Below are 17,879 nucleotides of genomic sequence, written 5' to 3'. Positions count from 1 at the left end.
TATCTCCACATAGTGAATAGATTAAAAATATAAATTAATGTGCAAAGTCTTTACTTTTGAAGATTATAAATGAAGGACTATAACATGAATGTTTCTACTGTTTTTGAGTTTAAAAAAATTTAAAGAGATTTTAACTGTTTTTGTGTTTTTAATAAATGTGTAAATTTAGAAATAACTGTTAGAAATATTAAATATTTTAAATTTATATTATAGCAAGTGGAAATATTCCAGTATTACAGAAGGACAAGGACAATACCAATGTCAATGCAGATGTGCAGAAGTTGCAGCAACAGTTACAGGACATTAAAGAACAGGTAATAGGATTTCTACATGGTAAGGCATGGTAAAGCCATAAGTGGCACATCTATTTTTCTACAAAGCTAGTATTTTTTGTATTAAATATAATTGATATTATTGGGTTGTGGTTTTTGGATATCTGTAGTGGATGTTATTTCTTTTCTTTCTTTTTTTTTTTTTGGTGGTTGTTGTTGTTTTTGTTTTTGAGCCACACCTGGTTACGCTCAGGGGTTATTCCTGGCTATATGCTCAGAAATCACTCCTGGCTCGGGGGACCATGTGGGATGCGGGGGTGGGGGTGGCGGGGGTTGAACCACGGTCCATCTTTGGCTAGTGCAGGCAAGGCAGATGCCTTACCCCTTGCACCACTGCTCCAGCCCCTGGATGGTATTTGTTTAGAAAATTTAATAAGGCACTTAGCAGAATAATAATGATAACTGCACATAAGTGATAAAATGATTGACCATATTACTAATTGAGAGGAAACTCTATTAAGAATTACTGGACTAGATAGGTACCATGCATAGCAGGCTAGAGGGTGTTGCTTTTCTTGCAGGAAGTGTGGGTTTGATTTCTGGCACTGAAAAGTACACTGCCCAAAACTGGGTACCCCAAGCCCCACTTATGCATAGTACTGATGGAAATAAAAGTAAAAACACTTTGTCATTATCTAGTAAAACCAAACAGGATTTTATTTGACTATATAAACTTGTAAACGATCATATTCTTAGTGTTAAAAGTCAAAGGTAGAGGTTTTCTAGGCCAGTATTGTCTGGGGGTGGGAGTACCCACAGCCAACAGTGCTCAAGGGTTATTCCTGGATCTGTATTCAGGAATTACACCTAGTATGCTCAGGGTATTGTTTGGGATATTGTGGATTGACTGAGTTAGATCAGCTCGGTGGAAAGCAAGTATACTTCTGGCTGTACTATTGCTCCAGGCCCTTAGATCTATCTAGATCTATTGCATGGGTTTGGTCCATTTGTGATGGATTATAGGAAAGCTTTGGTTATCCTAGAGAAACTTCAGAAGAAAGTATCATATTTCATGTTTCAAATTAGATAATGAATATATTTGGCAGGATGTTTTTCAGACAAATTCTTGGTGTCTGGGAGGACAATCTGACAAAACGTTGCTGATAGAATATTACTAGGGTTTGGTGCTGCTAGGAGCCTCTAGGGCCACACTCTTGGCTACTAAAGTGGTCATGATGTGTGGCAACTTGAACTTCAGACCATGTACTACAGCCTTTGAGCTCTCTCCCAGATCCCTAATTTTTTTGGTGGGGTTTATACTCCTAGTTATGCTAAGCGTTTACTCCTGGCTCTGCACTCAGGAATTATTCCTCAGCAGTGGTTGGCTGCATGATACTCAATATCTCTACCCAGTTCTTTACCACATAGATTCTTTTTTTTTTTTTTTGGTTTTTGGGTCACACCCGGCAGTGCTCAGGGGTTACTCCTGGCTGTCTGCTCAGAAATAGCTCCTGGCAGGCACGGGGGACCATATGGGACACCGGGATTCAAACCAACCACCTTTGGTCCTGGATCGGCTGCTTGCAAGGCAAACACCGCTGTGCTATCTCTCCGGGCCTGACCACATAGATTCTTACAGAAAAACTAAACTGACTTTTGAGAGCATTATTTTTTAATTGAATCACCATGAGACATACAGTTTAAAAAGAGTAGTTGATGGGCAAGTTTCAGTCATACATTGTTTCAGCACCCTCCCTTCACCATTGTTCAATTCTTGCCACCAATGTCCCAGTTTCCCTCTGGCCTACACCCTCCCCCAACCCCTAGGGGGTTATTCCTGGCTCTTCTTTCAGGAATTTCGCCTGGTGATGCTCAGGAGAGACTATATGTGTGCCAAAGATTGAACCAGGGTCAGCTGTATGCAAGGCAAACATCCTACCTGCTGTACTTATTCTGTCCCTGTAGGGTCTTTCTTAACCAACTATCATTACCATATCTTACCACTAAAATGTTTAAACTGTTATAACAATCTCTTTTTGTAAGAATGTAATTTCTCACAATACCTTTTCAAGGTCACCAATTCCCTAGGCCCCCTTCAAAAAAAATCCAGAAAGCATCTGAAAAACTATTTTGCTAATATATATATATATATATATATATACATATATATATAAATATATATAGGGATAGTATACAGGGTTAAGGCACTTGCCTTCTATAAGTCTCAGCACCACTTACAGTACCTCAGCAACCCCCATGTATAATCCTGAACACTACTGGGTATTTCCCAGGCTTGTTTGGAGAGGCCTTTATATCAGTACTAAGGAGAGCTGAGGTTTACACAATGCAGAGACTGCTAAATGCACCTGCCATTAAATTCTAAGGTCTAAAAATAATTTTCTAGGACCTGAAGATGTAGAGCTGCTTGGGCCTGTGATACCAGGAACAACCAGAACCACAGGAGTAGACCTGTGGCCTCCAGGATCACATTCATTACATCCTGAGATGTTTCGGGCTCTATAAACATTGGAGTTTGAACTTGGGTCTGGCACAGGCTGAACAATTTAGCTCTTCCAAAAATCTCTTAAATTTAAAACAAAGATTAATTTTACATACAACTTGCTTGGTGCATATAGATGTTTACTTATGGAAGTAAAAATTAACTTAGAATTCTTTAGAATGTAATGGATAGCAGGCTGTTTCAATGACTGAAAGTCAATTGAAAAGAGGTTTAATTTTTTTTTTTTAATTTTTATTGTGACCAAAGGGCATTACAAATCTTTCACTGCATCATTTATAGTACATAGTGACAATGAATGAGGGACATTCCCACCACCAGTGCTGTCCTCCCTCTGCCTCTGTTCCCAGTATGCATCCCATATCTCCCTCCTTTACCCCCCAGAATGCTAGTGCAACTGGTCTCCACTTTACATCTTGTTGTAGATTGAGCATCCATTCCACCGTCATTGGAGATAAAAAGGATAAAAAAAAGGGAGAAAAAAATTTGGTGACAACTACCAAAAAAAGAAAAAGGAGAGAGAGAGAGAGAGAGAGAGAGAGAGAGAGAGAGAGAGAGAGAGAGAGAGAGAGAGAGAGAGAGAGAGAGAGAGAGAGAGAGAGAGAGAGAGAGAGAGAGAGAGAGAAGAAAAGTGGAAGAAAAAAAAGAAAAAATGGACCTGGCAAGGAGAGAGAGAGAGAGAGAGAGAGAGAGAGAGAGAGAGAGAGAGAGAGAGAGGAGGGGAGGGAGGGAGGGAGGGGAGGGAAGGGAAGGGGAGGGGAGGGGAGGGGAGGGGAGAAGAGAGAAGAGAAGAGAGAAGAAAAATGGAAGAAAAAAAGAAAAAATGGACCTGGCAAATAAAAATAAATCTCTAAATAATAACCACAAAAGTGAAAAAGAATGAGAAAAGTGGAAGAAAAAGGAGAAGGAAAAAAAGTCAAAAATAACAAATCAAAACAAGAAAAAGTACAGGTACTGGAGTGGCAGGGTTTGGCATTCCCCCACTTTTTTTTGTTTGTTTGTTTTGCATAGGCACAGTAAGCATTGGTGAAGAAAGGGAATTCCTGTGGCCTAAGAGATTCAGGGTTTCTCCATCCTTGAAGCATACCATCATGGGATCAACCTCTGGCTCTGTATATACTCATTACTCCATCCCAAAGGCTTTTTTTTTGTGATGCCAGGAAAGTTTCCTCTCAGTTGTATGAGAAAATCAAGCCACTGTAGCTAGCGATCTTGGTATTTGCACGGGTTATAGGTCAGATTCTAGGATAGAGTCTCTAGCAGGGGTCCTCAAACTTTTTAAACAGGGGGCCAGTTCACTGTCTGTCCCTCAGACCATTGGAGGGTCTGGCTATAGTAAAAACAACACTTATGAACGAATTCTTATGCACACTGCATATATCTTATTTTACAATGAAGAAACAAAACAGATACAAATACAATATGTGGCCCACGGGCCATAGTTTGAGGACCACTGCGAGGTTCCTATCCATCGTTGTTGTTGTGTTCAGTCTTCTGTAACACTTGCTCCCTGTTTTTGTTCAATCCCTAAGCCGAATCCTAGGATATTATGGATCCAAAGGTTCTGCTCAGTCTCTGTTGTCCAAGTTGGACCTCTGCAATAAGACATCTTGTTGTTGTTGTTTTTGTTTTTTTTTGGTTTTTGGGTCACACTCGGCGGTGCTCAGGGGTTACTTCTGGCTGTCTGCTCAGAAATAGCTCCTGGCAGGCACGGGGGACCATATGGGACACCGGGGTTCGAACCAACCACCTTTGGTCCTGGATCGGCTGCTTGCAAGGCAAACACCGCTGTGCTATCTCTCCGGGCCCTGTTGTTGTTTTTTATGTGTCCTGGGCTACAGCCTAGGATAGAGTTTTCCTTATTAGTCCCAAGGTAGGTTCTGTTCAGTCATGGTTGTCAAAGTCAGTTTTCTGTTGTTAGGGCTCTTATTTTTCACAGTTCAAAGGACAATATTTCTTCTGATTTCCATTTAGTGTTAGGTGATGTGATAGGACAGCCTGGGTCTTAGGTCAAGTTTTCCTTTCCTCGTTGTCATATCAAAACTGGCACAAGTTGGTGCCAGAGCAGTGTTATATATCTCCCAATGGAGCTTAGTTCCTGGTGGTGTTGCTCGGAGCTGTATCATTTCTACGTCGGGGATCTGGGTTTTGGGATTGGACTAACACTGTCCAATCTCCTGGGGACTACATTGTATCCACATGACACATATTCAGGATGGGAGGCACCCTTCTGCTATAAAAAGTGAGTTCTTATCCCTAGAAGATAAGATCTTGTTTCTGTGTCTATGGTGTCCCCCTTTTTTTACTGTGCCCATACAAAAACGTATGGTGTCATACTGTGTTGATGGTACTATTCTGGGTAAAGATGGCAGGCTGCACACACAGTCTCTGTTGTCTGGTTTTGTTCTGAGCTTTTATCCCAGTCAAAACTTTTTGTACCCAGCAGCACAAAAAATGGTAAGGATAGAGAAAAAAATGTATATATTAAAATAGAACAAATAAATAAAACTGAGTTAAAAAGAAAAAGTATTCGAATAAAACAAGTGGTGGAGGAAGCTACCTGTATATTTAGGAATACACATCTTAAGATGTATTTTTATACAGGTATTGAGCTTCCATAGGCAATATAAGACCCCTAGTTAGGTCTTTTGATATATTCTTGCAGGGAGTAAAAGCCAAGGTACTTTTCGATTCACAGGCCTTGGAATTGAGTTTGAGAGATGCTTTGCTGCATTACGAAACCATATAGTGTCTTTGAGCTGGGGGTTTTGCTGAGGCTGATTCCTGTATCGTGCAACAGTCCACGATTTGGTGGGGGTGAGAGGGGCCATCAAGCATGGGTCAGCAGGTGTGCTGGTTGTAGTTCTTTGCCGAGGCATGAGAACGGGGACACAGAGAGTGTCTTTCACTGAGGAGCTGGAAGGTGGTCTGTTGGGGCAGGAGGTCAATCTTGGTGCCTACCGAGTTAGGAACTGAGGGGTAAAGAGGGTTAAATTAGGGGATTGGGAGATGAGGGGATAGAAGAGACACGGGGGTAGGGGAGAGGCAATACATGACGGGCTATATACAATATATATATATATATATATATATATATATATATGAATTGTTTGTGATTTTGGCTTGGAGTCAGTATGGAAAGTCATGTCCACATAAAGACTGACTTTAAAAATCTATTTGAGTGTTATCATCCAAATCTTTGGCATTCGGTTTCCTTTCCTAGGAACCGTCTAGAATAAAGAACATTTTTAGATAAAACTTAAAAAGTATATTTGTCACAAAATGCCGCCCGCGTGGTTATGAAAATAAGTATTAGTAAGAAAAGACACCGCTGCAGGGGGTCCAGTATGAATACAGAAGGTGTTTCCTTCCTCCCCCTCCCCCAGAGCCCAGTTGCCAGACCTGGCCCTGAAGACCAGTCTGCCATGGGGGGATCTCGGTCTCCTGGACTAAGTGGTCAGCCCAGGAGGCCATTGGCCAGCTGTCTGCCCAGATTCCCAGCCATACCCGTAGGAGAGGAGCAGGAATCCTGGCATGTGGGATCTTCTCGAGGTTTAATTCTTAAACCTTTATTTAAATATAAAAATTTACTGGGTAAAGGTGGGATTAACTATTAATTTGAGAGGGAATCACATGGCTATTTCTAGCTCTGAGCTCAGGTGTGATTCCCTGGTAGTGCTCAGGGGACCATATCTGGGTTTCAGGGGATTGAACCAGGATCAGGCTTTGTGCAAGCCAATTGTGTGTAATCTCTGTACTGTTATTTTAGGAATTGTCAAAGTTGATACCTAGCTTTTCACATGATGTTTTAGGGCAATGAATTTATATCTTGGAGTGAGAACACTTTAGTAAAACAGAAGTATATCTAATATACCTAAATTCATTATGTCTAAATACATTTATTAGTATGTAACTTAGTAGTGGTGGAGGTAAATTGATACTGGTGGTAGGATTGTTGTTTGGAATAGGCCCAAAACTCAATCAGCATGCATCCAGGAGTAGCCCCTGAACAGGAAAGGTTGTCTTATTAAAAAGACAAAAAGTTAAGAGTGGTAATCTACATTAGATAATAACTAAAATTGTATCATAGCTTCAAAAGTGTCAGGATCCTTGCTATCAGCTCTATATTACCCTTCTCTTTTCAATAGGCCTCATATACTGTGTTCTTTTCATATAAGAATACCAAGTACCTATAATTGGGGCCTTCTAATCGGATTAAATAGGTATTTTATGGCTATTTTTATCCATTCCCTAAATTTTGGTGACTTCATCTTCTGTTTTATATAATGCCTTTCTTCTTCTCTTCCTCCCCTCCCCTCCCCATGCCTCTCTCTCCTCCTTTTTCTTCACTGGTCCAAACCAGCTGGTGTTTCAGGGACTGTTTCTGACTGTGCTCAGGCATCATTGTTGGTGGGCCTTAGGGGACCATATGAGATACTTGGCTACATGCAAGATAAGCTCTGTACCTAGTGCACTATTTTTCCAGCCCTGTTATTTTGTTTGTTTGTTTGTTTTTGAGTCACACCTGGCAGTGCTCAGGGGTTACTCCTGGCTCTATGCTCAGAAATCGCTCCTGGCAGGCTCAGGGGACCATATGGGATGCCGGGATTCGAACCGCCGGCCTTATGCATGCAAGGCAAAATGCCTTACCTCCATGCTATCTCTCTGGCCCCTGACCCTGTTATTTTATACAGTACCTTTTATTCTATGCTGACAGAACAACTGATGTTTTTTATTTTATATTATTTTGTTGGTTTTTGGGTTTATACTGGCAATATTCATGGCTTAGTCCTGGTTCTGCATTGTGGGGGTCACTGCTGGTGGTGCTTGTGGTATCAGATGATTTACTGGAGATTGAACCCAGGTTGACCATGTGCAGGGTACCCTCTGTACTATTTTTCTAGACCCTCAATGTTTCTGTTTAATAGAGATGACATTTTACCCGTTTAAAATAAAACTATAAAATATTGCTTAAAACAGTGTAAATGAATGATATTACATAATTATCATATCATTTTTGAGTATAAGATGTTTTAACATTTATTTCTTTACTATCTCACATTACAGACAATGTGCCCTGTTTGTTTGGATCGTCTGAAGAACATGATTTTCCTCTGTGGCCATGGAACATGTCAGCTCTGTGGAGACCGAATGAGTGAATGTCCTATTTGTCGCAAGGCTATTGAAAGAAGAATTCTTTTATATTAACTAGGAAACTAATTTGTATTCTGTTAGTTAAAATTTAGTAAAGAACTCTTTGTAAGCTTTTAAGTTTGTTGGAGGGCCTAATGAATTATTAGTATTAGTTTATTTTAGACTATAAATATATCAGAACAACAGCAAAATACCTTCATAAATCAGTATTTTGAAGCCATATTTTTTCTTTGATACATCAAATTTGTGTAATTCATTTACTTTTGGCTTCTAAGGCAGCAAACCTTTAAGGATCTCCTGTTTTGTTTATAATTGTATTTATATATAGTTTGTAATTTTGTAGCTCTCAAAGAATATATACTTCAGTTAGCTATTTTTCAGTTTATCATGATTTTACACAGTGAGTGAAGAATATTGCATCAAATGAAAGAGGCAAGTCAAGTCATTATGTTACATATTAAATGATACAATTAGAATAAAAGTTCTACATAGCTAATGGAATATTGGAGAGGATTCTCTTTAGAACATTAAATGTTAAACATCCAAATGATTGTTTTCTGAAATTTTAGAATAAATGAAAGCACTGACTTAGAGAATAATGACTTTTTATTTAGTTTATTTTCTAGATTAAAAAAGTAGTTTAAGTTAAAACAAATTCCCAATTTAAAATGATTGATAGGCATGAAACATAAATTCATAGTAGAGTACTTATTAACTGGTCATTAGCTATTGCATTGTTCGGTTAATTTTTATATCTTTTTCTTTAATTTTAAAAAATGTGGGTAAACATACCTGAATTTCTCAAATGGTTACTTATTTTAGCTTGATTTGGCCAATCAAATTATATTGCCTCTGATCTTTATTTAAGTTTTTTCATGTCCTGAAAAGGATTATTCAGAACAGCCTAACAGTGTTACTGAGTCCCACCTTCATCATATGCCTTACTTCCTTCCATTCTTGCTCAGATATTAATGATTCATCTTTATACCTAAAAACATTCAAGACATGAAAAATAGCCTAGTAATAAATACATTAGAAATAACCAGAATATTTATAAACTATGTTTACCTGTAAATTTTTTTTATTCAAATGTCTTGAGTTTCTAATAATTTTTTCCTTTAGTAATCTTAACTATGTCTATGATGAATATACACATACACTTTTTGGTTTTATTGCTGCTAGATTATAAAAAGATCAGCTTGTTTACAGGTGTCATATATATATAAATATACAGTATATACATATATACTGTATATATACACTTACTCCTAAAGATAGTTAACTTTTTTAGAATTATTCTTCCCCTCCTCCATAGAGTATGGTTCTTATTTCAGGTTTTCTGTTACAGCTAAATTTGAAAGGAAAAAATTCCTAGCCCTTAAATTAACATCTTATTTCTGGTGATTTAGTGACTCTGTAAGACCTGGTGAAAAGAGTGAGAGTGATAAGCTTTGTTGGCTTATTTTTATAGCGTTGGTAATTTCATATTTGAGGTTAGCTCAGTATCATCATTAGAACAGTAACATTTTTAAAATATATTTTAGTTTGGAAAATTTATATTTCTTCAGTTATGTAATAAAGGGCCACTGAGGCTATTTTAAAGCCATATTTTGAAGTAATGAAAATTACATCTGACTGATGTTCACATAACCTGACATTATTTTCTTTCAGATTTAAAAACGGTATAAATAAATCTGAAATGATATATAAATCAGAATACTCCTTCCTTCAGTACTGTAGACCATTCAGCTCTTTTCTACTAAATCTCTGGTAATGAGTAATTGCTGGCTGATTCATGTTTAGTGTGGCCAATCAGAATTATATGGCATAGAGAGCTACTTGACTTAATTCCTCAAATTGTCATCTGAGCTGCAGTTCTAAAACTTATAACCTTAAATGGTAATAGTTTATTTCCACCATATTAAAATATATTTTGTAAGTTATTAAAAAGTCATAGTCACTAGAATTAATAGTGCTATATACCTATGGGCTTTCTGTATATGTAGCACTTTAAAATTTGTTCATTGATTAAAAATATTTTTCTGTACATGTTGTCAGGTACCAAAATACAATGAAAAATTCTTTTTTGATTTGTGGGAGAGAATAAGATTAAGAACGTAATTCTTTAAGTGACTTTTTGTTAAACTGCTACCTCTTATATTCTTTCAGCAGTACTTTCCAATTAGGATTTTACTTCTCATTTTCTTTTTATCCTGTACCTCAAAAGAGCTTTTAGTTTTTCTAGCACCATTGAAAAAAACTACAATCGATAGGCATTCATGATAAAATTTATTTATTGAGCTTTGGGGCTAGATAAATAGTATTAGAAAAAGTGGTCAGCATTTCAGTATACCAAATTAATCATAAATACTTGTAAATTTGCAGTAATTTGTTATCAAATAGGAGGGATCCAAAGGGACTGAAATATTTCCCCTAATGTTTCATAAGAATAGTAATAAAGGGGCTGGAGCGGTAGTGCAGTGTTAGGGCACTTTGCCTTGCACTTGGCTGACCCAGGACACACCTGGTGTCCCATATGATCCCCCAAGCCAGGAGTGATTTCTTAGTAACCCCTGAGCGTCACCTTGTGTGGTCCAAAAACCAAAGAAACAAAAACAAAAACAACAACAAAAATAAAGGAATGGTAATAAAGGAGCCTGAGTGATAGCACAGTCGTAGGGTGTTTGCCTTGAATGCAGCTGAGCCATGACAGATTTGGGTTTGATTCCTGGCATCCCATATGGTCTCCCGAGCCTGCAAAGGGCGATTTCTGAGCGCAGAACCAAGAGTAAACTCTGAGAACCGCCAGGTGTTGTCCCCAACTCCACTCTAAAAAAGAAAAGAATGTTAACAAAGTAGTAGTTGGATTCCTCTTTTGATCCCCTCATTTTTATTTTTTATTTTATTTTTTCAAAGCCACTAACCCCCTCATTTTTACTGTATTTTTCTTTTTTATCCTTTGAAGACTCTCAGTTTTGTTATCCCAAACATACACACAACTTACCAGATGGTGCTATTTTAATCAGTTTTGTTCATATAGTTTAACATTCTTACTGCTTATACCCTATACATGTTTAATTTTGTTGGGAGCAAATAGGATTTTCAGGAGATAATTTTGTTTTAAGATAGAAATATATTAGACAAATGTGTAGTTTAGTTGGTTAAATTAATGTGTGGTTAAGATAAAAGCAAAAGGTATTTAAAGTTGACCACTAGCTACCGAGGCATAAAGTTGGTATGGTTGGAAATAATTTTTTCTTAAATTTATATCTTTGAAAGCTTTAGACTGTTCAGAGCATTTTAGACTAAGCATTTAAATGCATGCTGTTTATCATTTAAAATTTTACAGAAATAAAGCTTATTCAGTCATTTTACATGTTAGAAATATACTGTTTAATCATGTATTGCTTAGTTGCTGTTCTTTGTTTTATGAATCTTGGACCTTTTTGAACTAGGAATCAATTAAGCTTATGAAGTTAGAGAATTAGTGATGGGATATGGCATAGGGAAGACAGTAGGGAGTTGCAGCAAGCAAACAGAAAAGTTAGTGTTAGAGTGTCAAGAAAAGGAGGATTTTTCATCAAAACACTTAAGTGTAAAAACCAGTTTTTAGTATAGTTGAGTTGACAGTTGCTTTGTAAATTAATAGTCTTTTCATACAGCTTGATTAAAAAAAAATCCAAAAGAAGAAGCACTTTTCCTCAATGTCTAAAATATTTTGTTGTGTAAGAATTTAATTCTTGAATTTTCATATTGTGGTAAATCCATTTAGCATGAAATCTTAAAAATTTTTAAATAGTAGTGTTAAATATTATACTTAACAGTAGTATTAAATATTAAGTTAGTATTAAGTATATTTTTATTGTTATAAAATGAATAGCTAGAACTTTTTACCTTGCAAAATTGGAACTGCATACCTATTAAAACAACATGAACTTTTTCTCTGCCTCCCCCTCCCCAGTAGAATAAAATCTTGGTAAAATAAAAATTAAGAAATGCCTCAATAACTAAAAAAATGTCATGAAAAACTTCAATCACCTAAAATTTCAACAGAAGTGCTTCTCTCCCTCTGAATTGTTATCATTCCTAATTGAGTATATCTTGTAATTTTTCAATTTCCTATTTTTGAGTCAGAAGAGATAGATATATTTGAAAATTTAGATTCAGGTTTGGGAAGATAATAAAGTTTCACAAATTGTGCGTGCCTTGTTGAAATTTCAGTTGTCCTTAAGTTTCTTGTAACAGTTTCAAAATATTTTTTCTCATAAAAGCAACTGAATTGAATATTGTGATAGGAATGTTTACTGGCATTACTTGATAATCATAGATAGCCTTGGAAGTTAGCATATAACTCTAGCAGTATTATCAATTTGTGCTTTTTTAAAACATTAAATTTGAGGAAAATAGCTAATGCTGTCTCATGTATATTGTTTGCCATAGTGAGAGGGAATATTGACTCAGTTAAGTGATAAGTGGTTGGTGTGGGTGAAACTAGAGTGTAAAAATATACAAACTAGATAGGAGAGCTGCTTCATTGAAATTCTAAGTTGCTACATTGACACATTCTACCTCCTTTTCTGAGTATTACCTTTCTCACATTTATTCTTACTTGTAACTAAGGAGGAACTAGAAACCTAAAGTCTACATTGAGGTTATTTTTTAAGGATTTAAGAGTAGGAATAGTAAGGTGAATTGCCACATCAATCAGGTGACTAAATTCATAACTATAATTGACATGTGCAAAATGTTTAAAAATTATATTATTGAATATTTTATTTTCCTGTACAGTTAGCAAGATTTTGTTTCATACACATAACTTCTTTCCTCCAAATAGCAAAATGTTCTTGTAGAGTTCTATAAAATAAACAGATGTATCATTTTGTCTGAAAACTATTTTCAGGAAGCTATTGAAAGTTCTGACTCAGGGCTTTTTAACTATTGTTAATTATATTTTGGAAAATCCATCTACATAATTTTCAGTGCCTTGAAAGAATTATTCACTTGGTAACACTACTAAAACTTTATAGATGATGGTCTTTAGTGGGCTTGTATCAGTATATACACATTTATAAATCCTATTGTTTAGCTTGGTAATAGTGATACTGCATGTGTGCCGGGTTTCAGTAATTCTTTAAAGGAAGTTTTCTAGATTTGCACTTGACACTTATTTTTAAATTGACACTTATTTTTTTTAAAACTAGTTATTATGGCCATGAAACTGTTACCAGGAAAGTAATTCTGTATTAGGCATTATGCAAAATATCGGAGAAGCCTTTGGGAAGGGGAGATAGGATTCATTTGGTTTGCTGTTTGCAGTGTGTGTGTGTGAAGAGGTTGTCAGATAAAACAGATAGTCTTTCCTTTAAATGACAACTTTTTTTTTTGAAGTAATTACCGTTAAAACTTTGTAAAAGGAAATTATAAATCGCATGTCATTCTTAACACTCATTTTATTTAGAATCCATAAAATTGTTCTTCTGTTAAGTTTAGTATGTTTTTGTCATTCTGAGTATATAGTAATAGGATGTAGTTTAATTGACTCATAGTGGTGTTTTGCTTTGTATTTTTATCTTGTGATTTATTTTTTAGCTTTCATTTGATTAAAAGACTTGTTTGTGAATACAGTTTCTGTATGGCAAATGATCCTTAGTAGCTTTTGTTAAAATATTTCTTAGTAAGAGCTAATCTTTTAAAAGTAAATGGAAACATTTACCATTAATAAAACATCATGTAATACCATTATCTACTTTCCTTTGATTTTTAAAAATTAATTTTTGTTGTAGGGACCACACCTGATGATGCTTAGGAATACCAAGGTCATTTCCAGTGGTGCTGGGGTGGGGATGGGGGTAGTTTAGGAGCCCATGTTGTACTAGCGAATAAGCCCAGGACTTTGCACATGCCTTTCTTATATTCTACCACTGGAACCATTTCCTGAGTTCTTTCTTCTGATAGTTTTGAAACCATTCTTTATAGAATTTTGTTTCTTAAGGTATTGGAAATACAAATATCAATATATTAAGTCTGTCATTATTAGAGAGGAAATGACTGTCTTTGCAAAACAAGAACATATGGCCTAATTGAATAGTTGTACACATCTAGAAGCTCACATCTAGAAGACACTCAGTTGTGTTATTTATTTAATACACTTACGTTACTTCTGTCTAAAAGGGGCCAAAGTGGTAGCAGAACTGGTAAAGTGCTTGCTTTGTGTATGGCCAACCCTGTCCATATGATCTTCCTAGCCTGCAGGAGTGGTTTCTGAGTACAGAAACAATCTGCTTGTTGTGGCCCCAAAACCAAAAACAAAGAGCAAAAAGAAGCTTTTCACATTTTATCACCTCAGACTCATTCAGCATTAAGATATAAAGGACATCCATATTATCTCAGGTAAATTACAAATGAATAATCACCTAGCTACTCTTCATTTTCTTAATAGTTGAAATAACATGGTTATAATAGTGTTTTTATTTCTACTTAATGTTGTATTTAGTTAATGCCCCTTCACCACCTTGAAGTACTCAACTTCTTTGCTACTTTCCTAGTGTGTTTCTAGTCTGATTCTTTCTCTCTCATGCCATTCTTCTCTTCGTAATGTCAGTTCTGTATTCAAAGTCTAAGGGATTGTTGTCATGAGATACCATTCATTTTATTTTTATGTACCACAAATGAATTATCCAGTATTTGTCCTTCTCTTTGATTTATTGTACATTATTCCCTCTAGCTCCATCAAGTTATGGCAAAAGGCAAATTTTTATCTTACAGTTTGTTGATATTCCATTGTGCATCTACACCACAATGGGGGGGGGGGTACCCAGATACTCAGAACTTGGCAGACTCGAGGGACTATATGGGCTGCCAGGGATTGAATTTGGGTCACCTACATGCAAGAGTCCTACGTATTGTACTATTGATTTGGCCTCTATACCAAAACTTCTTTACTCATTTGTTGAGCACTTGTGTTATTTACTTGGTTATTGTCAGTAGTGCTACAATAAACAGATGTATATGTCTTTTCAAGTTAATGTTCTTATGTCTCAAGATATATGTTCTTTTGTCATTAACTGCCTATAACTGAGCATATACTTTTATAGAAGTACGGAATATATACTTCTATACTTGTGTAAGTGCTTTTATTTCAGTACTGCATTATTTGGTATACTTTTGAATCACATGGGGGTTGTATTTAAATGAAAGTTTTTTGAGCCACACTTCAAGGTGCTCTCAGGGCTTATTTCTGGGTCTACATTCAGGAATTACTCATGGTGATTGGAGTGGGGAAAGTATATGGGGTGCTAGATATCAAACTGGAGTCGGCCACGTATAAGGCAAGCATTCTACCTGATGTGTTGTGTCTCCAGCCCCACCTGGCATTTTAATTTTTTGAGAATTATGCATACTATTTTTCATAGCAAGTGTAGCAGACAGCATTCCCAGTACTGAGTGAGGATTCCTTTTTCATCATGTCTCCACAACACTGTTTCTAATCTTTTTGTGATAGGTAATTTTCATATTGATACAACACAGGCAGTGAACTCATCCTCACCCTTAGATCAATAAGGGTCAATTTGTGATAATTGTTAGATGTATCAGTGATGATACTGAAGTCATTGTCTAAGGATTTACTGGACTATAGTTGATGCTAGTTGACCCTTACGTATTACCTTTAGGCTTACTGAGCTTGGTGGTCTTCTATGCAACTCTCCCATCAGATTTGCTCTGATCCTATTGGACTGACAGTACCATGAAATTTGGGAGTGGCACATGGCTACATTGTCTAGGAGCTTTGGAGCCAGAATGACTTGGCAGTTTGTTGAGGTTCAGTTGTTGATCTGGGCCATTCTGTGTTGGGGTTTTGTGGCTGTGTGCTGCGGTGCCATTAGGCAGAAAGGGGAATTTGCCCACCTCAATTTTGAGAAGACCCTAGAGTTTTCAGACCTGATCAGTCTTTCTGGGAGGATTCTATGGCATCATGCTCTTTATCACCTCAGTTATGTGTTTTTATGCTGGAAAGCAGAATTTCTTTTTTATTTTGGGAACCACAGCTTAGTGCTCAAGAGCTATTTCTGGCTCTGTGCTAAGGGATTACTTCTGGTGGTGCTCAAGGAATGATATCTGGTATAGAAATTCAAACTGGTTGACTTATGCAAGGCAGGCTCTTTAATCTCCATTATTATCTCTTTGGCACCCAGAATTTATCATTTGTCTGAATCCTTACTTAGCACATACTGTTTCCAGTGGTAGTGTTTCTGTTTTTGGGCTAGACCCAGTGATGTTCAGGATTACTCCTGACTCTGGGCTTAAGGATCACTCTTGAAGACTTGTCACCATATGGGATGTCAGGATTGAACCCGGGTCAGCTAGATACAAGATAGCACTCTGCCTGCTGTATTATTGCACCAACCCAAAGGTTCCCCCCCCCTTTTTTTTTTGGTATAGCCCATTCTCAAAGTGCTAGATGAACTTTTTGTGGTTTTGATTTGAGGTTCTCTAGTAGTAAGTGAAGATGTTCATTTTTTATGTGCCTTTTGGTGTGGGTTGTGTGTATGTATGTTTGTATCTATGTTCAGCTTACTCCTGGCTCCGCACTCAGACATTACTCATGGCAGTGGGTGCCTGGGAAAGTTGGTTCTGATATATGCATGGCAAATGCCTTACCTATTTCTCTATCCTGTCTGTCATCTATCTATCTATCTATCTATCTATCTATCTATCTATCTATCTATCTATCTATCTATCTATCTATCTATCTATCTGTATATGCATGGCAAATGCCTTACCTATTTCTCTATCCTGTCTGTCATCTATCTATCTATCTATCTATCTATCTATCTATCTATCTATCTATCTATCTATCCCCCATGAAAAATTCTCTTCAAAGTTTATCCCTTTGTGGGTTAAATATTTCCCACTCCTAGCAGTACTTGACCCATTAAAGTAATGTGTACCTGACCATGTGGTAGTATTTGGACCCAATAGTGCTGAGGGCCACAAGGACTATACCTAGTAATGCCTTGTAAGAGCCTTGTGGAGCAAACTCAAAACTTTTTTTTATTGAATATATTTTTTAATTTAAGTAACATGATCATATTTGGGTTACAGTCATAACCAGAACACCCCCCTTCACCAGTGCATCATTACCCCCTTCCCCCTTCCCATCCCCTACCTGTATTCAAGACAGGCATTCTACTACAGTAATTTGTTTTTAAGTTCAGTAAGTTGTATTTTTTTTCCTTAAAGGATAAGAGTAAAAAAATATAGTAAAGGTGTGATAGTGGCAATCGCCAATGTTTGCATAGGTCCAGAAAAATGGAGAAAATGGAAAAAAAGTCCTTGACTTGATTACAAAAAGGCCTCACTCCAGAAGTTTATTGGCATAAGACAGACTCTGGGTTCCAGGCATACCAGTCTATCCAACTCCAGTCAATCTCAAGGTCCCGGTGAAACTTTTGCACACTTTAGCTATAGTTGGTATCAGACTTTTATATTTAAAGACTGGATTCTGTGCATTTCTTTCATCAATGTCAGGCTGATGTAGAGCATCCTCTAGTTTCAGCATATCATTAAATGCAGAGCGATCTGCCCTGCATGTAGACTGTTGCTGAGTCGCCTGGGTATTGGGAGTACTCTTTGGAGTAAGTCAATGCCAAAGCAGTGATAGGTCTTCTCTGGTAGAGGCTTGGATCCTGGGAGTGTTAAAGACACTTGTGGTTGTTTCCATAGTTCAGGTGCAAACTCAAAACTTTATACATGCCATTCACTGGCTCCAGTCCTTTGAACTCTTTGGTCCATTTTCTGGATTCAGTTCATTGCTCTTTTTATATGAAATGAGTCCTTCCCCTGAAGACCCTGCTTTTCTTTCCTTCTCAATCCTTTTTCTCAAACTCTTTTTGAGTTATAAAAACCCATCCAGGCTTAATTAGGGACTCACCTAA

At 36.8% G+C, this 17,879-nt stretch overlaps 1 protein-coding gene across 1 annotated transcript in view; it reads left to right on the top strand.

The window, feature by feature from the left end:
* Positions 1–8,445, top strand: part of MIB1 (MIB E3 ubiquitin protein ligase 1) — a 130,738-nt gene extending 122,293 nt beyond the window's left edge. Inside the window, exons 20-21 of the mRNA XM_049769999.1 lie at positions 214–314; positions 7,858–8,445. Coding sequence (XP_049625956.1) covers positions 214–314; positions 7,858–7,998 — 242 coding nt within the window. The 3' untranslated portion in view covers positions 7,999–8,445. The remainder of the gene's footprint in view (positions 1–213; positions 315–7,857) is intronic.
* Positions 8,446–17,879: the final 9,434 nt, after the last annotated feature.

Source organism: Suncus etruscus, chromosome 3 (assembly GCF_024139225.1).
Source record: "Suncus etruscus isolate mSunEtr1 chromosome 3, mSunEtr1.pri.cur, whole genome shotgun sequence".
Lineage (NCBI taxonomy): Eukaryota > Metazoa > Chordata > Mammalia > Eulipotyphla > Soricidae > Suncus > Suncus etruscus.
The sequence above is the reverse complement of the archived record's forward strand: the minus strand, read 5'-3'. Positions and strand labels throughout refer to the sequence as shown.